General features: G+C 43.6%; 1 protein-coding gene across 1 annotated transcript in view; it reads left to right on the top strand.

The window, feature by feature from the left end:
• The window catches only part of PRKCH (protein kinase C eta), a 120,772-nt gene that overhangs the window by 49,765 nt on the left and 52,702 nt on the right, over nucleotides 1-18,305 (top strand). Inside the window, exons 4-8 of the mRNA XM_081861127.1 lie at nucleotides 3,207-3,241; nucleotides 4,435-4,523; nucleotides 5,194-5,323; nucleotides 12,296-12,423; nucleotides 17,708-17,851. Of these exons, the coding sequence (XP_081717253.1) occupies nucleotides 3,207-3,241; nucleotides 4,435-4,523; nucleotides 5,194-5,323; nucleotides 12,296-12,423; nucleotides 17,708-17,851 (526 nt within the window). The remainder of the gene's footprint in view (nucleotides 1-3,206; nucleotides 3,242-4,434; nucleotides 4,524-5,193; nucleotides 5,324-12,295; nucleotides 12,424-17,707; nucleotides 17,852-18,305) is intronic.

Genomic DNA, 18,305 nt, shown 5'->3' on the forward strand with positions numbered 1-18,305 from the left:
AGTGAAAACAACATACCGAAATGTTCGAGAGAATTGCCTTGCAAAAATATTACTGTTCGGCCAAATTTGTATACAAAAATGTGTGCAGCATGATAAATTCACACGGAAATGCTGCTGAGTTTTCGTGAGGATTTTAGAAAATTAATCTGCAAACTGATATGGAAAGGTGGAGAACTGAGAGAAACCGCGACTGACCCATCCCTAAATATTCCACATCCTAAGAATCACAGCTTTTATTTTAAAAGGCAAGATTTCATCATCATCATTTATTTCAGGGCCAAATGCAGCCATTGAGATACCCCTCTCAGGCCATTGGGACTCTGCCTAGGCCATAACGGTTTTTAATACAGTTACAGATAGGTAGCCGTGTTGGTCTGCCATAGTCAAAACAAAATAAAAAAATTCCTTCCAGTAGCACCTTAAAGACCAACTAAGTTAGTTCTTGGTATGAGCTTTTGTGTGCATGCACACTTCTTCAGATACACTGAAACAGAAGTCACCAGACCCTTCTCTATAGTGAGAAGGTGGGGAGGGGTATTACTCAGAGGGGTGGTGGGATTGGGTGATTGGCAGATAGCTGTGATGAGCCTGTTGACGACTCTTAACGACCGCAATAGGTCTTACAGGAAAAAGCAAAACCATGGAGAGACCTGGTCTGAACAAAGACATTGGATTCTTATCTCATTATACATGACAAAGCCATTTTTTACCTTCTCACCCCTTGCTTTTTCCTGTAAGACCTATTGCAGTCGTTAAGAGTCGTCAACAGTCTCATCACAGCTATCTGCCAATCACCCAATCTCACCACCCTTCTGAGTAATACCCCTCCCCACCTTCTCACTATATAGAAGGGTCTGGTGACTTCTGTTTCCGTGCATCTGAAGAAGTGTGCATGCACACAAAAGCTCATACCAAGAACTAACTTAGTTGGTCTTTAAGGTGCTACTGGAAGGAATTTTTTTATTTTGTTTTGTTTTTAATACAGTGTTTTAATTTAATTTTAAAACAGTGTTTGAATGGTTGCATGGTTTTATCTTGTACGTAAAAACGCAAAATAAAAACACAAAATGCATATTATTAGTTTTTAAAAGCAGAAACAAGTGACCCCTCTTCCCCTGCCTTTACTTCTGTTAAATAGTGGGAAAGATGGACGAAGGACACAGCTCTGTTAGATTCACAGCTCTTTATTACAGCAGCTAGAACTGCTCCTGGAGTCAGACTGACTGCAGCCTAGCTGGCTGCTTTATATAATACTAAGTAACTTGTAACAGTAACAACTCCCAACTAGCTAACCAATCAGTGAGCGACAGTTCTCAAACCTTCATTTGAATACTGGTGGCCCTGAGTGAGAACTGCAGCTAATCTTAATACATAACAACTTCTAGGTGAAACCGCTGCCCCTTTCAACTCTAAACTCAGGCTTTGTCCTTATAACTCTCGATAAATTGAGCGAGGGGCCCCATCGCACTCATTTGCCGTCTCATATAGACCCCATAGAACCAGAGAGTTGGAAGGGACCACAAGGGTCATCTAGAACCAGGCAGAGGGCCTTCTTGGTAGTGGCACCTGCCCTGTGGAACACCTTCCTGTCAGATTTCAAGGAAACAAACAGCTATCTGACTTTTAGAAGACATCTGAAGGCAGCTCTGTTTAGGGAAGTTTTTAATGTTTGATGTCTTATTGTGTTTTCAATATTCTATTGGGAGCCGCCCAGAGTGGCTGGAGAAACCTAGCCAGAAGGGCCGGGTATAAATAATAAATTGTTATTATTATTATAGTCCAACCCCCTGAAATGCAGGAAACTTTTGCCCAACATGGGCTTGAACCCATAGCCCTGAGATTAAGAGCCTCACGCTCTACCAACAGAGTTATAATTTCCCTTTAATGGCCTATCATAGTCTGGCCTATGTTTTGACACTTGCTGGAGTGCTTTTGCCTACCAGAGATGGATTCTTTCTTCTTTATTGAAAGATGATATATGAAAGTTAGAGAAAGTTAGGTGAAAAGATAAAATTATAAGTGCACAGGGTAACATCCATATACAATAAAAAAAACCCCCAACCTTATAAGCATTAGAAGTTGTTGTAAACAAAATCTGCCCTTATTCCCTTATGGGGGACACAAGAGCTCTTATAGGTTCTCCATTGGTCGGAGAAAAGAACAGAGGCCAACCAGAGAATATTGAGAAGCAAAGCAGTTAGTAAGCCTGATTTTTATTGAACTGTTGCAACAGGGTGCCCCCTTCACATGCAGGAGAAGGAGGAGGACCCAGAACAAAGGTGTGCCTGCCCTTATATAGACATTTTAAATTGCCTGCCCTGGAGTCCAAGACCACCGCCAGAAACATCATACCTACATCACAGAAAAGACGGTCTACAACAGAAATTTGAATGTTGTTGTTTTTCCTGTCTGCCAGGTTATCTGATAATGCCTTATCTGATTACCTTTCCTAGTAGTCTGGCCATTCCTTTGAGATGGTAATCACTTAATTCCCGAGACAATGGGAAGATTCCCCCACCACCTCCCTCCTTGCAGAGAAAACATTTGGTCAGTTTTGGGAGTCAAAATGGTTTCAGGACTGTCGTCCTGTGCTGCTCCAGACATGTGGTTTATATATTTATGTATGTGTTTGCTTGTTACATTTATGAACATTTATTATATATATATATATGAGACCTTAAATTTTTTTATTACAAAGTTAACCTACATCTAACCCAATACAGTGTTTATAAAAACAGATTTTTGATCTGTGATCATTCCTCTTGCTTGCCTGTATCGGAGTGAAGAGGAGCAAGGCAGATGAATCCATTGATCTTTAAATTGCTAAGAGGTGCCTCTGCCTGATATATTGACTCCCATGGGGGAGTCAGCCTTGAACCAAGAGAGTATAAAAATAGCAAGCCTTCTTTAAATGTATGGGTTTGGGTTTTTTTACATACAGTATGCGAGAGAAGCCTATGAACCTGCTATGTCTGTCCAGGGAGGGGTGGGGAGCAAAAAGGATCAGCCGTGATTGCGTCAGTCAGCTCTGACTCTGCTCAAGGAGAGGTGGAAAAGTCTCCAAAAGAGCTGTTCTTACATTTGCATTGTAAACTGTGTCACTGCTGCTTTCCCAGCCGCCTGTGTTGCTGTGTACAAACCTGACCTGATTTTGGCTCTTTTATCTGATCCTGAGTCATGCGCTTTCTTTGTTTTGTCTCCAACAGGGGAGTATTTGGAAAGCAAGGATACCAGTGCCAAGGTAGCGTGCCTCGTCTGTCTCTCACCAAAATGCACACGCCACAAATTGGCCTTTTTCTATTGCCGCACAGACCCCGTTAAAATGAATGGGAGATATGCGCAAGGCTGGTTCTCGGTAAATCAGGCCCATGCTGAAGTTTAGGCTGAGGTTATGCCTATCTCTGGGTGTTCTGGTAGACAACATTAGTCATACCAGCTAAGGCCATTTTGATCTGAAAGGGTCCATTCAGAGTCCACATGACGCAGATGGATATCGCCAAATAATTTCTCTGCCTCTCTGTTGATACAAAATAAAAATAAATAATTCCTTCCAGTAGCACCTTAGAGACCAACTAAGTTTGTTATTGGTATGAGCTTTCGTATTTGAAGAAGCGTGCATGCACACGAAAGCTCATACCAATAACAAACTTAGTTGGTCTCTAAGGTGCTACTGGAAGGAATTTCGTTTGTTTGTTTCGACTATGGCAGACCAACACGGCTACCTACCTGTAACTATCTCTGTTGATAATTATATTGGTTGCAATTGATGGTCAGTCTATTCTGGAGAAGTCCTGTCTGTCACTTCTTGTCACCCCTATGTGGTGGACAATGAACCTATGGAACTCCTTGCCACAAGATGTAGTTAGTGGCAACTTAGAGGGCCTTTGTGGGGGATGGAAAAGGGGAAGGATTAGACAAATTGATGGAACATAGACCTGTCATCAGCTATGAATGTTGCAATTGCCTTGATATTTGTAGTTTGTAGTTTGCCCCTGTAGTTAACAGCAGCTTGGGAGATTTCATAGAATCTTAGAATTGTAGAGTTGGAAGGGACCAAGAGGGTCATCTAGTTCAATCTCCTGCAACACAGGGATCTTTTGCCCAACATGGGGCTCAAACCCACAACCCTGAGATTAGCAGTCTGATGCTCTACCGACTGAGCTAGGGTGCTGTTAGGGGGATCAGCACAGGGGCAAATGGTTAAGACCACCCTTTCCTCCTGTGCTTTGACTCCAGTCCAACACCTACCCACCACCTCCACAGCTCCTTTGAGAGCAAGATAAAAATGTTGGTGCTTCCATTTTCCAGGGCAAATAAGAGATGTCGACCCTGATATATGTAATACCTTCATTGGGCTTCCCACTGATTCTTGTCGATCTCACCTTCCTGTTCTGTTTCAACCCTTCCCCTCCCCCGCCTGTGTCTGTTTTCCAGTTTGCACGTGTGTCGTGCACAAGCGCTGCCACCATCTCATTGTCACGGCTTGCACCTGCCAGAACAATAGTCACAAGGTGAACACAAAGGTAAAGACACAGTTACACATTTGGGGTTCTGTAGCTTATTGCAATGTAATTTATTCACCTCTCTGTCGATCCGCCTGTTTCTATAGAGCAACACACTTCGTTTAATGCATTTTCAGGCTGTCGGTTTGCCTGTGTACTTGGTGCCAGGATCTGTTGGTTTTGTGAGATACAAGATGAATGGGTGTACCCTGTGAGATGGAGTAACTTCATCCTATGTTCCTATGCCACTTCCACCTTTGTCCTGGAGCCGAACACAACCTCCTTAGGTCCATTCACTTCAGTGGGCTTAATCCTCTGACTTATGCCAAGTCCAACCTTTGGCCCATTTAGCAGAAATCTCCTTCGTACCAGCTCATGACGGATGCCGCATCTTGTTTGTCCCCCAGTTTCTTTCCCTACCTGTGAAATGGGCGTAATAGTTGTCCGCATCACAAGGTTGGAGTTAAGACTTTAAAGACAGCCAATCCATAAAAAAATAAAGGCTTGCTAAGCAATGAAGTTAGAAAAGCATTGCATTGTTCCCGCAAGGCAATGGAAGGTGTAACCCTCCATTGGCTATTAATGGTATTTTTTGCTGGGAGAGAGAGGAGGATATTCTTGTGTGTGTTTTTACTTGATTTCCCATCTCCCCAACTAACCAGCCTTTCCTCTATTGCTGCTACCTCCTCAGATTTCTGAGCAGAGATTTGGAATCAACATCCCTCACAAATTCCGGATCCACAATTACAAAGTGCCCACCTTCTGCGACCACTGCGGGTCTTTGCTTTGGGGCATCATGAGGCAAGGTCTACAGTGCAAAAGTAAGAATTTGTATTAGAATCATAGAATCATAGAATCATAGAGTTGGAAGAGACCACAAGGGCCATCGAGTCCAACCCCCTGCCAAGCAGGAAACACCATCAGAGCACTCCTGACATATGGTTGTCAAGCCTCTGCTTAAAGACCTCCAAAGAAGGAGACTCCACCACACTCCTTGGCAGCAAATTCCACTGTCAAACAGCTCTCACTGTCAGGAAGTTCTTCCTAATGTTTAGGTGGAATCTTTTTCTTCTTTTTTTTCTCACTAGTTGTTTTGCAAAAGGCCAACAGCCCCTTATATGATGGTTTGGATGTCCCTGTTTGCGAGGGAAAGCTGTTGAACATTCATTCAAGTTTCTACTTCCCTCTAGCAATGAAAAGTCCCTAGTCAGAGCTTCCTAGGGTTTGGCTACTTTTGGATGCGAGAGCACCAGAGACCTACGGTGTCTTTGTAATAATTGTTTCATTTGTAATTATACAAGCTGAGCATGTGGGAAGGGCTATGGCTCAGTGATATAGAACAGGTTCAATCCTGGGCCTTTCCAGGTGGGGTTGGGAATATCTCGTGCTTGAAACCTTGGAGAACCGCTGACAGTCAGTGTAGACAATACTGAGTTAGAAGGGCCAATTGGTCTGACTCTGAACTAGGCAGCCTCTTCTGCTCCTATCTAAATCCATCTTCAGAACCATGAGGGCTGGAATCGTATTATAATTAAGGGAGGTGCCATAGTGTCAAGAGCAAGTGGACAGTAAATCACACTGTGTGAGTTGGAGTTAACTTTTTATTAGCAAGAACACGATCTGCACAGACTTGGCTGAGTGTCAGGGCTAATGAGCACAGCAACTCATCCCTGAGAGGGCTTGCCCCATGGATCAGTTGCTGAGACTGAAAGTCCCTGCTTCCCCACAACTGTTAATAATAATAATAATAATAATAATAATAATAATAATAATTTATTTATACCCCACCCATCTGTTTGGGTTTCCTCCTGATGGGAGGGTATTCCATAGGGCTGGTGCCACTACCGAGAAGGCCCTCTGCCTGGTTCCCTGTAACCTCACTTCTCACAGTGAGGGAACTGCCAGAAGGCCCTCGGAGCTGGACCTCAGTGTCCGGGCTGAATGATGGGGTGGAGATGCTCCTTCAGGTATACTGGACCAAGGCCGTTTAGGGCTTTAAAAGTCAGCACCAACACCTTGAATTGTGCTTGGAAACGTACTGGGAGCCAGTGTAGGTCTTTCAAGACCGGTGTTATGTGGTCTCGGTGGCCGCTCCCAGTCACCAGTCTAGCTGCCGCATTCTGGATTAGTTGTAGTTTCCGGGTCACCTTCAAAGGAAGCCCCACATAGAGCGCATTGCAGTAGTCCAAGCGGGAGATAACCAGAGCATGCACCACTCTGGCGAGACAGTCTGAAGGCAGGTAGAGTCTCATCCTGCGTACCAGATGGAGCTGATAAACAGCTGCCCTGGACACAGAATTGACCTGTGCCTCCATGGACAGCTGTGAGTCCAGAATGACTCCCAGTCTGCGCACCTGGTCCTTCAGGGGCACAGTTACCCCATTCAGGACCAGGGAGTCCTCCACACCTGCCCGCTTCCTGTTCCCCCAAAACAGTACTTCTGTCTTGTCAGGATTCATCCTCAATCTGTTAGCCGCCATCCATCCTCCAACCGCCTCCAATTTGATTTGCATGCAGAAGGTCCTAAATTAAATTGCCGGCAACTCTCAAGCAGGCCTGTGTCTGAAACCCTGGAGAGATGCTGCCAGTCAGTGTGTGCACTACTGAGCTAAATAGACCAATGGCACACAACCGAGCTCCTTCTCAAAGCCCAGGAAGTGCTTACCAGGCTTTGGGAAGGGGGTAGGAGGTCTCTAGGATGCTGCCAAAGCCTTGTGCCTCCTTCCCCAAGTCAGGCGCCTTGTTTACCTGGCTGGTAGACAGCTGCCCTGGACACAGAATTGACCTGCGCCTCCATGGACAGACTCTCCCCGCTCACTAAGCCTTGTTGCCTCTCCAGCTTCCAACACCTCCTCCTCCCCGTCTTCTCCTTCTTCTCCCTCTGACCACTCACCATCCCACCACCAATCCCTGGGCTCTGGGCTTTCTTCTCTTGGAGGTTCTTCAGCTGGTTCCTGTGCGAAAATTTATTGATTGGGGCGTGACCTTGCTGATTTCTTTACGATCCCAATCAGCCCTTTACAGCGTCCGGCCCGTTTCCTCTGCGCAGTAACTCCTGCTGTCTCTTCAGTCACGCCTAGCAGAGTAGACACAGCGGTAAAGCTGTCACTTGCTCCAGACAAACATACACAGTACAGGTTTGTCTATTTACAGTTCTTTATTGCGACATTTCTCAGAAAAATAGTCCAGGGCTTCTTTCAGCCATTACAGCCGTTACAAGCTGCGTCCGTCTCCCTCAAAGACACAGAGGAAAGAGAAAGAACAGAGAACAAGCTCCTCCCAGCTTCGAATCGCTGACGTCAGATAGTGACGCACACCTCAGAACACTTAACCAGTTAAGTTCTGAACTCTAACACCCCTTCTTGCGTTGCTTTCTGACAAGACCTGTGAAACATCTTCAGCAACACCCTGTGAGAGCAATCCCTTCCCCAATGCCTTGCGCCCTCCCTTGGCGTTCCTGTCAGGCATCTGTGGAACAACCTCACAACTCTCAGATTCGCACTGTGCGAAACTTACCCACGCACCTGTGGCTTGATACCTCTCAGGTGGAATACCCTTTGTTGTGCGACTGGACTGCCTGGGCACAAACTCTGGTGTTTCCTCTGGCTCACTGTCACCAGCAGGTGTGTCCTCAGCATCACAGGATTCCCCCTCTGACTTAAAGCGTCTTCGAATCCTTTCCATTACACTCACAGGAGAACTAGGCTCACTCTTGGGCTCTCTTTTAACAACTTGTGGAGATGCCCTGTCCAGCTCCTGACTCTGGTCAGTGAGCTGATCGTCATCAGCAGACTCAGCCTCTCCTTCCTCCTCATCAGAACCTTCCTGCTCGGAATCAGAAAGACATTCTGAAAGAACATCACGCTCAGCAGGAGTCTTTGACCTTTTATCCTGCTCATAGAACTCAGCGTGTTTACTGATCAGCACCTTACTCTGATCACCTGATGGATATGCAAACCTCCATGCACAAGCTTCTGGCTCATACCCACAGAAGATCATTTTCCGGAACTTGGCTCCATCTGGCCCTTGCAAAGCCTTAGGCACCGGCACAGATGACATTACACCAAACTGCCTCAGAAAATGGATCTGGGGTTTCCTGCCATGCAACAAACAATACGGTGTGTCACCTATCAGTGAATTGTAGATACGATTCCAGGTGAAGCTTACATACCTTACCGCCTCCAACCAAAACCTTGGAGGTAACCCAGAGTTTGCAAGCATCACCTGTGCAGCCTTGACCAGAGCTCCACTCCTCAGCTCTGCCACCCCCCTCTGATTGGGTGAAGTAACTGTGTGACGTATCCCTTTCTTGTGAAAGAACTTCTGCAAACAGACCCAGTGTACTTAGCATTTCTGTCACTGGTGACCGCTTGCACCCTGGTGGAGAACCTTAGTTCCACCCCCTCAATCCAGCTTCTGATCAGCTGTGCTGCATCTTCCTGGGATTTGAGACCGTGGGTCCAGGTGTTCTGCGTAAAATCATCTTGGATTGTCAGCAGAAACCTGGCCCCTCCCAGACTTGGTTCCTTGATGGGACCCAACAGATCTATGTGAACCAGTTCAAAGGGTTTTGTGGTTACCCTCTCCACCTTTGGGTAACTGCACCCTTTTTTCTTTACCTGTCTGCACGTGTCACAATTAATGGCACGTCCACAATTTTTAATCTTACATCCTTTGGCAATCTCGGGTAACGTCTGCAAATCCTCTATAGGACTATGAATTGTCCTTTTATGCCATACACAAGCACATTGAACATGAGTGGGAACTGTAGCACGCAGAGCCTGTGCTTTCTCAACCTTCCCCTCACCCCCCAGAGACGTTTTAAGAATGAAAAGATCATTCTGTCCCTTTTTCACTTCAACAAGGCGTCTCCCTTCTCTGGAGATTGTGCAGACATCATCCTGGAAACAAACCTGAAACCCCTTTTTTAACAAATAAGGCACAGATAACAAACAGTGATGCACCCCTGGGACGACGCAAAACTCCATCTGTTCCTGCAAAACAGAAATATAGGCATTAGCAACATTGGTTATTTTTCCCTTATGTCCATTTGCGAACTTAACAGTCTGTCCCTCTGGAACTGCCTTGCAATTCCACATCTCGACTGCAGGGGTCTCTGGAACCATGTTGCGGTTAGCTGCTGAGTCTATAACAAAGCAAAGCTCCGAGTTTTCCACACAGCTGTCTTCAAACAAAGCCATGCTAGCAGTTACTTGATAAGACTCTTCCTGTTGTTTACCACGTCTGCCGGACTCAATCCCACGCCTGCCTGCCTTTGCAGGCTGGTTACCATGGAAACCCGCCTGGTTCCCATGGGAAGTGACTTTGCCACCATCCTGCCTCGCCTGTGTGCTCCGGTGGGGGCAACTGCCACGCAGATGTTGAACTCCAGTGGAAAAACACTGCCCGGGGCTCCTTTCTGCCGGCCTGGCCTTCCGTCTTCCGGAACAGCTCCTCTTGCCAGCCTCGCCCCCTCTGAAGCTCCTCTCCGCTCCAGCACTCCCAGTGGAAAGTTTTTTAAACTTGCCTTTGGAATTCTCCGCCCCTCCGATCTGCTCACCAGCGCTCCTTGAGGCTGTTTGATGAACAGGGGCTACTTCTCCAGCTTCTCCAGGGCTCTGGCCTCCTGCTGAAGTTTCACACAAACTTAACAGCACATCCCAGGCAGCCCTTGCTGACTTTACGCCCTCCAAGTGGGGTTTCAGCGATGCGTCTACGCATGCTTTCAGCATATCAAGCTCTCTTTGCATTCTCTGCTGGCCATCTTCAGGCAACGCAGCCTCACAGCCTGCAACGTCCGTCAGGGGTAGTGGCTCTTTCTGGCTTACATCCCAAAGCCCAGTAACCAAGAACCAACCTCTCACTCTTCTGCTCCAAGTTGCCCAACTTTTTAAAGTGAGCTTTTCAAGCGGTATGTCCTCAAGGACCTGGCTCTCTGCCATCTTCTCCCATTCTCCCAAGGGGCCCCAAGCTGTACTCACTCAGCTTACTTTATCAAACCTTTATTAGGCATTATGGAAATAAAACCTTAAAAGAGAAAATAACATATAAAAGCCTTGAAATATATATAAAAAGGCAGCAGTTTGCTAAATGCATATATATATATACATATAGAGTCAGTGGTTTTCCTTGTTAACCTGCTCCTTGGAGGACTGCTACCAAAAACTCGGCTACCCCCGCCGTTACCCTTTGGTCAACGTCGGATAGGTAGAATCCCACACATTCACCTTGCTGCGGTTCCAGACCACCCAAAAGAGGGGACAGCACGCGTTACTCACTCAGCACCAGCTCCTCCGGCTCTCCCTTCCGTGGAGAAACGATTTCCAGCTGCTCTCAGCTGCTCTCTCTTGCCCCTCAGAAGCAGGCAAACACTCGCAGCACGCAGCCTCCGCCTCCTGCCAGCTTTTCAAAGCATTCCGGCAGCTCCCAGCGACAGCTTTACGAGTGGTTAATTGGTCTCCATAACCTGTGCGAAAATTTATTGATTGGGGCGTGACCTTGCTGATTTCTTTACGATCCCAATCAGCCCTTTACAGCGTCCGGCCCGTTTCCTCTGCGCAGTAACTCCTGCTGTCTCTTCAGTCACGCCTAGCAGAGTAGACACAGCGGTAAAGCTGTCACTTGCTCCAGACAAACATACACAGTACAGGTTTGTCTATTTACAGTTCTTTATTGCGACATTTCTCAGAAAAATAGTCCAGGGCTTCTTTCAGCCATTACAGCCGTTACAAGCTGCGTCCGTCTCCCTCAAAGACACAGAGGAAAGAGAAAGAACAGAGAACAAGCTCCTCCCAGCTTCGAATCGCTGACGTCAGATAGTGACGCACACCTCAGAACACTTAACCAGTTAAGTTCTGAACTCTAACAGTTCCACCTAGCATTCCTCTGCATCCAACCAGTCCATGGCGCGTAGCTCAGTAGCAGGGCATCAACTTTGCATGCAGAAAATTCCAGGTTCAATTCCTGGCATCTCCCAATAGGACTGGGATTGTCAGGTGTCTGAGACCCTGGAGAGATGTTGCCAGGTCAGTGTTGGCCATATTGAAGTAGACAGACCAATAGTGTGGCTCTGAACAAGGCGGTTTCCTCTGTTCCTATGAAACATCATCTTTCAGTATGGGGAACCAGAAGAAAACCTTATAGTAGCTTTTTTTTAAAAAAAAATGCATCGGCCAGGAGTAAGCACCTGCACTGGAGCAAATGAGACCCTCACATTTGTCCTTTATAAGGTGGGGTTCGTGTCCCTTATTTGAAACCTGGAGAGCCAGTCACAGCTGACAGCGCTGAGTTAGCTGGGCCGGTATTCCGATTCCAGATAAGGCAACTTCCTTTATGTTCCCCAGGGGTTTGCAATCTGTCTCTCAACTCACCTCAGTTTGAAATTGGGTAAGAGAGACAGGCAGACAGGCAAATTCAGGTTCTCATAACTGGCTGACAATGAGAAGTCTTCAATCAGCTTTGGCTGATTAACAACCTATATCCTTTCAAATGTGCTTGGGGTGTGTGTGTTGGTTTGTTCTGCTCTTGTTCTTGTTTTTATTATGTATTTTATGTTTTCATCTTGTATTTTTATGCTGTGAACTGCCCCGAGATCTTCGGATGAATACGAATTAATATGAATTTAATAAATCACATAACATAAACAGCCGGGCAGAGGTGTCCCAGGCAGATGCCATTGCCCTTCTTCCATTCTAATTCAGTTTTATGGAAATACTACCTTGTGCATTGCTTAGTGCATTGATTCTGCCCCTTCTCACTCTTTGCCCCATTTCTTTCTTTTGTCCCTCTTTCAGTATGCAAAATGAATGTACATATTCGTTGCGAAGCCAACGTAGCACCGAACTGCGGCGTGAATGCTGCAGAGCTGGCCAAGACGCTGGCGTGTATGGGCTTGCAACCAGGAAACATTTCTCCAAATGGGGTAAGGCTTTGTTTATCGCTTCTCTCTGGCCCTCCCCTCTTCTCCACGTCAGGAGCTCAAATCGAATCCCGCAGCACAGAGGAGCACACAGGCCAGATGAACAGTCACTCGTTGGGTTGCTTTTTCTAAAGAGCAGCCCCACCTTCTAGCACAAGAAGTGGGGGACCTGTGGCTCCAAAGGTGTCCTTGGGATACAGTTCCCAAGAGCCTAAGCCAGCATGTCAAGGATGATGGGAGCCAGAGTCCAAAACTCCAAGGCACCAGGTTGGCAGAGGCTGATGGCAAAACCTAGATGGTGTTCAAAACAGCTAGTGAAAAACAATTAGAATCATGTTGTTGTTTAGTCGTTTAGTCATGTCCGGCTCTTCGTGACCCCATGGACCAGAGCACGCCAGGCACTCCTGTCTTCCACTGCCTCCCACAGTTTGGTCAAACTCATGCTGCTAGCTTCGAGAACAGTGTTCAACCATCTCGTCCTCCATCATCCCCTTCTCCTTGTGCCCTCCATCTTTCCCAACATCAGGGTCTTTTCCAGGGAGTCTTCTCTTCTCATGAGGTGGCCAAAGTATTGGAGCCTCAGCTTCAGGATCTGTCCTTCCAGTGAGCACTCAGGGCTGATTTCCTTAAGAATGGATAGGTTTGATCTTCTTGCAGTCCATGGGACTCTCAAGAGTCTCCTCCAGCACCATAATTCAAAAGCACCAATTCTTCGGTTATCAGCCTTCTTTATGGTCCAACTCTCACTTCCATACAACACAATAAAACCCAAGGGAGCAGAAAAGACTATTTATGTATGCTGTGTGGGTGTTATTGGCCCAAAGATGGAAAGAAGATAAAGTCCCTACCCGAGAAGAAGGGCAGATCAAGTTGATGGACTATGCCGAAATGGCTAAAATGTCTGGAAGAATCAGAAATCATGAAGTCCAAAAATTTAATAAGGAATGGGGGAAATGTACAACTTACATTAAATACCATTGTAAACAGCTAAATTCGTTAGTAGCATTGGAGTAACATAGTTTATGGTGAATTTTGGACACAATAAATCATAAAATATAGATGCAGGAGGAAATGATTAATAATAGGACCCGCAAAGGGTAGGAGTGAAGTCCAAGAGATTCCTTGCAATCTTCTTTTTATGTTGCATGATGGATACGTGACTGTAAAATTTTAATCTGAAAAACCAAATAAATATATTTATTTTTAAAAAGAATCATACAACACAACAACACTTTAAAATAATGCCACACTAAAATATATAATAGCAGGCGTGATAATCCCACCACAGAGCCTTGTTTTAAGAAGTATTTTTTTTTTTGTGGCGGGGGGAGAGATATGGGTGCCCCCTTTGCCTGGCTTGGTTACCAGGTTGAACCCTTTCTGTCTGGACAGCCCTTCACTTCGTGGCTGTCTCAGTCGCTAGCAGAATCCGTCAGTGGGCGTTTTTTGAATCTCTTCCAGCAAAGAAGTTCTTTGACGCCAAGTCTCCTCCTACTCTCCCTGTGCGGAAGTCTTCTGCGCAGGGAGGGAGTGGGCAGCGGAGTACCCGTGCTCTCCCCGCTGGTTTCTGGCGAAGAGTCCTGGAGCCTCCTCTCCGATTCCCCCATCTGCCCCCCTTCTCCACTGGTGCTACGCTGATTTCCTTCCCCAGCAGATGGGCTGCCTCTCTCCCTACTGGGACCCTCTCTGGCATCCCTCTGGAGCCTTCCCTCCGCCTCTGGCTCCGATGGCAGTTCCCTGACAATATTATATCCAAAATCTTTGGCCCAGTCAATCATAACCGATTTTACCTCTTCATCTTTTGTATACCATTCTAATAATATCTTATACATTTTAGCCAAAACTTTAATATCACTGTTTATTATTTCTTTCTGAAATTTCGACTCTTTATCCTCAAAACCTCTTAGTTTTAGATCTTTTTAAAATATTTCATTAATTTGAAAATAATGCAGCCAATCATTAGCATGTTCCTTAACTTCTTCAAATGACTTCAACCTCCATTTGCCTTCTGTTTTTATTATTAGATTCTGGTATGTTGCCCACCCCCCTTTCATATTGATTTTTTTCACACTCAGCGCCTCTAGTGGTGACAACCAATACGGAGTTTTTACTTCCAACAAGTTTTTATACTTTTCCCAAACCTCTATCAAAGACCTTCTTATGGTGTGGTTTTCGAAACCTTTATGTACTCGCTTTTTTCATACCATAAATAAGCATGCCACCCAAATCTATTATCAAAACCTTCTAGATCTAGCAGATCAGTGTTTTCTAATTTCATCCATTCCTTCAACCAGCAGAGGCAAGATGCTTCATAATATAATTTCAGGTCTGGCAGGGCGAAGCCTCCTCTTTCTTTTAAATCAGTCAGTAACTTAAACTTTATTCTCGGCTTCTTACCCTGCCATATAAACCTTGAAATTTCTCTTTGCCAATTTTTAAAGATAGCTGCCCCCCTGATTACTGGAACAGTTTGAAATAAAAATAACATCTTTGGTAGCACATTCATTTTTTTTATTGCAATTCTTCCCCAAAATGAGAATTTCATTCTTTCCCACTAAGTCTTTTTTAATCTTACTCCAAGTTGGTATGTAGTTATTCTGATACAAATCAATACTTCTGGGGGTTAACCAAACTCCTAAATATTTAACATTCTTTACCACTTCTATTTCTAATTGTTACTGCACTTTATTGGTGGTTTCTCGATCCATATTTTTACAAAACATTTTTGTCTTTTTCTTATTCAAAATAAATCCCGCCAATTGGCCAAACTGTTCTATTTCATTCAAAACTTCTGTTACAGTATTTGTCGAATTTTCTAAAGTTAGTACCAAGTCATCATCAAAGGCCTTAACCTTATATTGTTTACTTTTATCTGTTCATTGCCTCTTATTGCTCTTAGAAGGACTTCCAGTACTGTGAAGAATAACAGTGGTGAAAGCAGACATCCTTGCCTAGTTCCTTTAGTTATTTTTATGTTTTCTGTTACCACATTGTTAACTATTAATTTTGCTCTTTGGTCTCTATATATTGCCCCTATACCATTCATAATTCCTTGTCCAATATCCATCATTTCAAAGTTTTTTAACATAAATTCCCAAGAAATATTATCAAAGGCCTTTTCCGCATCCACAAATATCAACATAGCTTGCTTATCATTCCTGGCATTCAAATATTCCAAAACGTTAATTACATTCCTAATATTATCTTTCATTTGTCTGCCAGGAAGAAAGCCTGCTTGGTCTTCATGTATCAAACCCTTCAACACATTTTTCATCCTATTTGCTAATATATTGGCAAACAGTTTGTAATCATTATTTAGAAGCGAAATCGGCCTATAATTCTTAACTTGAGATAAATCTGAGTCTTGCTTGGGAATTAAGGTAATATATGCTTCTTTCCAGGTTTCTGGTATCTCTCTTTTTGTTAATATATCATTCATTACTTCTCTCAGTGGTCCAACTAGGATGTCCTTCATTTCTTTGTAAAATCTTGCACTGAATCCATCCGGCCCTGGGGTCTTTCCACTTTTTAATTCTTTAATTGCATTTCTTATTTCTTCTATTTCTATTCTTTCATTTAGTTTACTTTTCTCTTTCGTCAGAATTTTCTGCACCCCTTTCTCTTTCAAGTATTTTTCTATTTTCTTTAGATTATCTTTCTCCTTCTTCTTGTATAATTGTCTATAAAAGTCCACAAATCCTTTCCTTATTCCTTTCGGGTCCTCAATCTCTTTATCTTCAACCATAATCTTATGTACCATACTTTGTTCTTTCCTTTTTTTGATCTGCCACGCTAGTAGTTTCCCAGATTTATTTGCATTTTCAAAGTTCTTTTGTCTCATCCTTTTGATGTTCCATTCCACTTCCTTGTTTATTATCATAGAGAGTTGCGCTTGTAATGTTTTTATGTTAAGTTTCAATTTTTTATCATTAGGTCTGTCAATAAGTTTCTTCTCATTTTCCATAATTTGTTTTAAGATTTATTTTTCCCCTTTCTCTCTATATTTGTTTTTAACTGCATTCTGTTGTATAAAAAAACCTCTCATAACTGCTTTGCCAGCATCCCAAACTATACTTGTTTTTGTTCCTTGATTCATATTGTTTATAAAATAGTCCCTCATATGTTTTTGCACATTTTCTACTATTTTTTGATCATCAAAAAGATTTTCGTTTATTCTCCATCGGAAAGATTTTTCTGCAAATCCTTTTAAGGTACATTTTATTGGATTATGGTCCAAAAGCACCTTAGGTTGTATTTCGATCTTTAAGATTCTTGTTGTAAGGTCATTTGTTATCCATATTTGGTCGGTTCTTGACATTGATTGATTTGCTTCTGATTGATAGGTAAACTGTTTTTCCAATGAGTGTTTCAATCTCCAGATATCAATTAAATTACAATTCTCTGACATTAAAAAAAAGTCTTTGGTAACTTCCCTTCTTTTGATTTTCCTGATGCTCTTAATCTGTCCATCTCCATTGAGACCACTGCGTTCATATCACAGATTATTATAATTTTTTGATCAATATATTCAAATAATTTCCCTTCTAAGTCTCTGAAAAAGTCCATTTTGTTTTCATTAGGTGCATACACTCCGACGATTATTATTTTTTCACCTTGCCATTTGACTTGTACTGCCACAATTCTACCTTCTTCATCTTTAAAAATCTGGTGGGCTTCTATTTTATTTTTAATATATAGAACCACTCCTCTTTTTTTTATTTTGTCCGATGAAATGAATTCATTCCCTCATTTTTTATTTACCAAAATTTTACTATGTCTCCTCATCACGAGTCACTTGCAAGCAAATAATATCCAAATTTTGTTTTTTTCTAATGTTGTTGAATTTTGTTCCGTTTCCCCCCTTCATTTATCCCATTAACATTCCAGGTCCATAATTTCAACGCCATAATATTTTCTGATTAGTTTTTAATAATAGTCTTTAATTTATTTTCCCCTCATCCTCCTCTTCCTCGTATTAATTTCGCCCCTGAAAATTCTAAGAATGTGCCTCCCCCAAATGTCACCAAATACAGTATCTTTGTGAGGGACAAGTGTTTCCACAAAAGTTGAGGGTAGGTATTCAGTCTGCCTCAACCGCAAAAGCCTCAAAACAGTCCCCACAGTTGCTATTAGCTTACTCGATCAGACGGAGCAAGTTTCTGTCCCTCATTGTTATGGAGAAAAAAATGCAAACGTCATGTGGGTGTGAATCGTCAGCTGTGGCGCTTCCTTGCAAAAATAAAATAAAATAAGTGGTGGCTTGATGCCTTCTCTCTCCCCCTCCCAGAAACTGGTCTCCAGGTCAACGCTGAGGCGACAGAAAAAAGAGAGTGGAAAGGATGGCAATGAAGTGGCTGAAGTCTCAGCGAGCAAACTCAAAATTGAGGATTTGCTGTTCATTAGAGTTCTGGGAAAGGGCAGTTTTGGAAAGGTAAGAGTTCCTCGTTGACACCTGGAGTATGGGCAGAACTTGCTCCTCAGTTTCTTCCGTGCAACTTCCATTTCATTTCCACAGGGTTTGCATGTAGGAGGGAAGGAGAACTGGGTTGCACCCAATTCCCCGGCCATTTGGTTCCGCCTTTGCGTATTTACTTATTTAAGGACATTTGCAACCCGTTAACTTTGAATAAAGATATCTAAGTAGTGTACGAAACTCAATATATAAAAAACAACAATTTAAAACCACTCTTCTTTGCATCAGTAGTTATTTAATTAACCTATTTCTATTTGTGCCCATAGATTTATTTATTTTTTTAAGGTGGGAGAAAAGCAGAAGAAATCAGAATCTCCTGCCCAGCACCAAATGAGATCAAATTCTAGCATAAAAAGTCCCTCTTCCCAGTTCCCCCACAACATCCATAGTTTTATAAACTCGTATCTCCTTT

The sequence above is a fragment of the Podarcis erhardii genome (genome assembly GCF_964252035.2).
Source record: "Podarcis erhardii genome assembly, chromosome: 1".
NCBI classification, from domain to species: Eukaryota; Metazoa; Chordata; class Lepidosauria; order Squamata; family Lacertidae; genus Podarcis; species Podarcis erhardii.